The 6420-nt window shown below is 36.4% G+C and overlaps 1 protein-coding gene across 1 annotated transcript; it reads left to right on the forward strand.

Moving 5' to 3' along the window:
- The first annotated feature begins 496 nt into the window (after window positions 1–496).
- On the forward strand, window positions 497–3122 carry LOC118348139 (protein FAR-RED ELONGATED HYPOCOTYL 3-like). The gene is made up of 4 exons (XM_035689122.1): window positions 497–1322; window positions 1491–2776; window positions 2878–2991; window positions 3087–3122. The coding sequence occupies exons 1-4, from the start codon at window positions 497–499 to the stop codon at window positions 3120–3122; spliced, it is 2262 nt and encodes a 753-aa protein (XP_035545015.1).
- The last annotated feature ends 3298 nt before the right edge of the window (window positions 3123–6420 follow it).

A 6420-nucleotide genomic window follows, 5' to 3' on the forward strand; every position in this document is an offset into this window, starting at 1 on the left:
TATAACCCACCTGATATGCAGAAAGAGTCCAAGCTCTGACCTTTGGCTTCTGACATAGATAGCAGCATTTTTGGTTTTGCACATTCTCTATCTACACAAGTGCTGGATATCATCAAGACTTCTGGATTCCCTTTTGGTGTGCATATGGTTAATTTCGAATACATTGGATATGTTTATTTTTTGGTGTTAATTTAGGACCTATGTAGCACAATAATTTGCAATGGTCAATATACAGATGGATCTTATAGATCGATTTCTGAACTTATATAGACTATGAACTTGCAGCGTGTTTTTTCTGGTGCACCAGCTAAATTTATCATATGCTGTGGTTAGATTTTTATGTAAATGTTGCTAATTTGTTGTGCTTTAATTTTAATTTTTTTTTTTTTTACTTCCATGTTGTGCTTTAAATATATGAAGATTGTTGTTGATGGAGAAAGGGGAAGAATGCACATCTACTAGGCGATCATTGTTTTTTTCCAAAAGTAGTAATTATATGGATCCCCCAAATGTGAGAGATGATGAGGTAGTGATTGATAATCATGGTGTAATGCTGGGGAATGATGATGATGATGTGGTTTTAGAGCCAACGGTAGGAAATAATGATGATGGGGTTTCAGAGCCAATGTCGGGAAATGATGATGATGGGGTTTCAGAACCAACACCGGGAAATGATGATGATGGGGTTTCAGAACCAACACCAGGAAATGATGATGATGGGGTTTCAGAACCAACGCCGGGGATGTTTTTTAAAACTGAGAAAGAACTTATTTACTACTACAAGCAATATGGGAGACAGGCTGGATTTGGCATAATGACCCAAAGAAGTAAAAGGGAAGATGATGGGAGTGTTAGATATGTAACACTTGGGTGTGCTCGTGGTGGTAAGGCAAGAAAACGTATTACCAACATTTCTAAACCACGCCCGACAACAAAAACTGATTGTAAGGCGAGAATTAATGCAGTTTTGGCTGATGGTGTCTTACGTATAACTACTGTTTGCAATGCACATAACCATGGGTTAAGTCCACAAAAGGCAAGATTTTTTAGATGTAATCGCGCAATTGATGATTCCGTGAAGAGACAGTTAGATATTAACGACAAGGCAGGCATAGGTATGGCCAAAAGTTTTAACGCATTGGTTGTCGAGGCTGGTGGTTTTGAGAAACTTCCATTTATTGAAAAAGATGCAAGAAACTATATAGACAAGGCTCGCCACCTTAGACTTGGCAAAGGAGGTGCTGATGCACTTCGTGGTTATTTTGAGAGGATGCAGTACAAGAATGATGGGTTTTACTCATCGATGGATTTGGATGATGATGGTCGATTAAAAAATGTCTTTTGGGCCGATGCACGCAGCAGAGCAGCATATGATTATTTTGGAGATGTTGTGACATTTGATACAACATACCTAACAAATAGATATGGCATGCCATTTGCTCCGTTTGTTGGTGTTAACCACCATGGACAGTCAATACTTTTGGGAGCAGGCTTGATATCAAGTGAAAATACTGAAACATTTGTCTGGTTATTTGACACTTGGTTGAAATGTATGGATGGGAGGGCGCCAAAAGCTATCATCACTGATCAAGACAGGGCCATGAAAAATGCTATTGCAATAGTCTTTCCAAATACCCGGCATAGATACTGTTTGTGGCACATAATGAGAAAACTACCAGAGAAGTTGGGCTCACATACTGAATTTAAGTATGGGTTGAAAAGTGCATTGCAGAGATGTGTTTATGATTCTCAGACTTCTGACGAGTTTGAGAAGTCTTGGGAGGTGTTTATTAACACGTACAATTTGAAGGAAAATGCATGGCTTCAAAGTCTCTATAGTGAGCGAATGTATTGGGTTCCCGTATATTTGAAAAATACATTTTGGGCTGGGATGAGCACAACTCAGAGGAGTGAGAGCATGAATGCCTTTTTTGATGGATATGTTCATTCAGGGACTACGTTGAAAGAATTCGTTGATCAATTCGACAATGCACTGAGGAAGAAAGTAGAGAATGAGATGGCAGCGGATTTCCACTCATTCAATTGCACAGTCCCTTGTATAACTCATTTACCCGTGGAGAAAAAATTCCAAGCAGTATACACGAATTCTAAATTTAAGGAAGTGCAGTCAGAAGTAATGGGAATTATCTACTCTCATTGTGTTGTCATAAAAACAGAAGGGGCAATTACCACGTATCAAGTTAATGACCAAAGGGTAGTTGAAGACGGCATCAAGAAGTCAACTTTGCAGGCGTACTTCAATGAAGATGAGTGTGAGGCAAAGTGCATGTGTGGACTATTTGAGATGAGAGGGATTATATGTAGGCACATTCTCTCAATTTTTGCTGCAAGGGATGTCCAAGTGTTGCCAGAAAAATACATTATGGAGAGGTGGAGGAAGGACATTAAACGTAGATATGCTCTCATCCGAAGCAGTTACGATGACTTGAGTGGTAAACCAGCTGCTAGTCGGTACTCTGGTTTGATAAAATTATGTTTCCAAGTAGCTACAAATGCATGTGAAAGCGAAGATAATTCTCTGGACATGACACAGAAGCTAAAGGCGATGAATGAAATTTACACTAAATTGAAGCCTCAAGCCACAGTTGCAAGCACTCATGCTTCCATTGACGCTGAAACTGGAAGTTCGAAGAAAGTGTTGAGCCCTCGTGTTGTCAGAGGCAAAGGTAGGCCGCCATCAAAGAGGAGACAACCTACAATAGAGAAGTTACAAACCAAAAATAAAAAGGCTAGTGGCAAGCGACAAAGAAAGAATGTATGGAAGATTTAAATAATATGATTTTGATATAGTTTTAACAAATGTATGGAAGATTTAAATAATATGATTTTGTCATTTGTTTATGTATTCAAATGTAGGCCCCATTGCGGACGGAAGATGTATTAAATCCCACAGAATCGGTCATACTGCACGACACACCAGAAGCTATTGTTTCGCAACTACCTGGTACACAACAAAGCGTTATTTCTCAGGTAAATGTTAAATAATATTCCTTTTTCTCTATATTTTGAACAAATAATGTTGAGTTTTGCATGATGTTTTACAGAATATTTCAAATTACTTGCAGGCGAACTTCGCATGTCCTGACCCTCTCGATGATTGATGAAAGACATGGTAGACTGCTGGCCCCATCAAAGTATTTGAGAGTTGAAGACGTTGTAGACTGTTATGTTGACAAAAGCTCATAACTTCAGTTGTATAACTCTAATTTGCATTGTTGTAAACTTGGGGTATTGTTGTAAGATTGGATATTTATATCGTTTTAAGAGTATGAATTATGTTTTGGGTATGAGATATGTTATTATTAAAGTGTTGATAAAAGTGTTGGTTCAAAGTTATAATCCCATGCTCATGGGTTTTATTCAATGTAGAACAAAATACATGAAATATAGTGGAAGAAAAATACTTCTCATAACCATTCATAATGTTCACAAGTCTGATGGGTTTGAATATTACAATATTGATAAAGGTTGTAAACATATCTATTACAACATACTTAACAACATTACACAGTTTGATATACACTGCTACTAATTTGTAACTGTTCTTGATCCTATCCAACAACAAAATATTAAAATTGCAAGTCCCCAATACACGCAGGGTCGCATGCTTGTATGATTAATATCTTTCATTACACCATGAAGCTCATCCTCTTCATTTTGGATGTCATCTTCCAATTTTTGCATCTGTACCCTCTTACGTTGGAGTTCTTCCTCCCTCTTTCGGAGTTCTTCCTCCCTCTTTCGGAGTTCTTCCTCCCATTTTTGGAGTTCTTTCTCTCTCTTTTGGAGACGACGCTCTCTTTCGCACACAACTTTTCCTTCATTTTCTATTTCAATATCTGCCCATAAAAAGTACTCGCAGTATGGCCTTCCCTGCAGCAAACACCTAATTAGTGTAAGAAAGTACAATTAATACAACAATATCTTATAAAGGTAACCTTTGTATTGTTTGAAATTTGTTAGTGTTACCTCTCTGTTGTAATTTGGACAAGAATAAAAAGGTCGGCTTGGATTTTTGGTTGTTTTCGATAATTTTAAACGTGCCATCTCTCCGCATAGACATTTTGGAGCATGATTCGAAGAAGATGAAGATCGCGATGAAGACATTGCGTATCAAAAATTTTACAAAGTTCTTGAAGCTGTGTAATACTGGAAATGTGTTATGCCTACATAGAAAATAGATAAAAGTTAAGATAAAAGTTAATATCTATAGATTCTATCAAGATTCAAGTGTGCTAAGCCGACCTGATTCTAATGGTGTGATGACCTCAATGACAACCATGCAAGTATGTATCCTGGTTCATTGTCAAGTGATACAAGTTTATTGGTGAACTAACCTATTGCTATCAATTATTATATAATAAATAGAAGAGCATTTATTCATAGTTCTTTTATGCAACTATCACTATTTTATGTTAGATGACAAATTCATCCTGTTTTATGGAAAACTGATTAAGCACTTCTGGTGGTGTTTTTTTTTTTTTTATCATTTGTGCAATATCATACATTTGTGTTACTTTTTCACATCAGTCTGTGGCTTTTGTTTGGTAAGAAAATTCTTGATATATAGCTTGACTTCAAAATGCTCATACCTGCATGATCTTCCGAGCACTAGAAGGTCAATTTCTCTGTTATTTCTAGGTGACTGCCTTACATGAGATTCCAAATAATGTGTGCATATATAATTTTGAAGTTAGAAAAATGGCAATATTTATATGTCAATGCAATATTTGACATGCTATTTCTGAGAATTCTATTTGCGGGTATTATACTAATATCCCAATCAGGAAATAAAATCTTACTGGTATATACCGGTTGTGATTTAACTTCTCTTTTTAACCTATCCAGGAGAATGCAACCAATGCGCAGGCAAGTTGTATTGTTGAATGATTCTGGTTAACTCTTACATACAAGATTAAGACTAATTCAATTTCTTCTATTGAACAAATCATTGAGGATGGTAATATCTAGTAACATTGTTGACTGGTGATCAATTAATAGAAAATATTAAAACATTAGTAGCTTTGCTTAAAATTCATTTTCGACATAATTTTAGAGAAGCCAACACAAAGCCAGAAGCCATTCACAAATTTCAACAAACACGTAGAGTGCATTTCTAAACCAGAGGTATTTTCAACTAACAAGTAAATATCTTAACACAAATTTACAACCAAGTAAAACCAATCTTACAGATAAAAAATGAGAAGAATTACGAACAGAATATAATCAAGATTCACACTCAGACCAGAAAAATTCACGCTCAAATCGCATTCGGGGAAATCCTCACCAAGATGGAGATGGCCACGCTGCGCGATGTAGACGGAGATGGCGACGGCGCTGCACTGGGCACGGCGACGGCGCTGTTCGTGCGCGATAGTGGGCGTTGGGCACGACGACGGCGCTGCTCTTGTGCGTGCGCGATGGGGGGCTTCGTGCGCGATGAGGGGCTTCGTGCGCGATTGGCTTCGTCTGGGCGATGAAGGGGGAACGAATCAGTGCTGGGAGCCGAGTCCTGCCTTTGGGGGTTGGTTTCAACAAAATGATAAAACGCCCCGTTTCGTTCCTTTAATGAAACGTTGCGTTTCATTAAAGGACTGCATTGCAGTCCCGAATCGGGGACTGCAAGAAGAATTATTCATATATATATATATATGAAGTTTTTCAGCTCAGAATTGCCTAAATGTTTTACCCACAAATGCCACAAAATTCTACACAAGAAATCGGTGGGCATGTGGTAAGCATATGAGGTAGTAATGTTGGTTGAGTGTTGTCTATTTTCAAGCTTTATTTAGTGCTTAAATGGGCCACGAAGACATTATTGCGGATGTGAGAGAGAAAATTAATCATCGACTTTTATATAATAAACAGATAAAAATCAATAATATAAGATGATATTATTATTATTATTATTTATTATAAAATCATAAAAGCAAAAAAACTCAGCAGTTCCTTTGTTACATGAACCCCAACAAAAAGTCCATAACTCAATGTGCATCACAACATTATAAAAGCAATGTATAGATAAGAGAGATATGGGTTTAAAAGCAATGTGCATGATCACACCCAATATAAAAAAATATCTGAGTGGACTGACTTTCTTCTTTAATTTATGCTTTAAAACCAAGGAGCTTCCTTCACTATTTTTCAATTGATATCTTTTATTTGAAAGAGACTAATGATATATATTCACAATTATTATTTTTTTATTCCTTTTATAATTATATTTTAAAATAAATATATTTATGTAAAATGATATGATTTTTATAAGTTATTCTCAATCACCAGTATAATTTTTCTATTTTTGAGACGAATAATTCTACTCATCATCATTACACTGCACACCACACATGATTTTTTTTTTAATTTTTTAATTTTTTCCTTACGAAATGTATGGTATAT

Source organism: Juglans regia, chromosome 4 (assembly GCF_001411555.2).
Source record: "Juglans regia cultivar Chandler chromosome 4, Walnut 2.0, whole genome shotgun sequence".
NCBI classification, from domain to species: domain Eukaryota; kingdom Viridiplantae; phylum Streptophyta; class Magnoliopsida; order Fagales; family Juglandaceae; genus Juglans; species Juglans regia.

Coding starts and splice junctions, on each gene's coding strand:
- LOC118348139 (XM_035689122.1), top strand. CDS start 497: ATGGATCCCCCAAATGTGAGAGATGATGAGGTAGTGATTGATAATCAT. Junction 2,777..2,877: donor GCAAGCGACAAAGAAAGAAT/GTATGGAAGATT, acceptor ATTCAAATGTAG/GCCCCATTGCGGACGGAAGA. Junction 2,992..3,086: donor AACAAAGCGTTATTTCTCAG/GTAAATGTTAAA, acceptor AATTACTTGCAG/GCGAACTTCGCATGTCCTGA.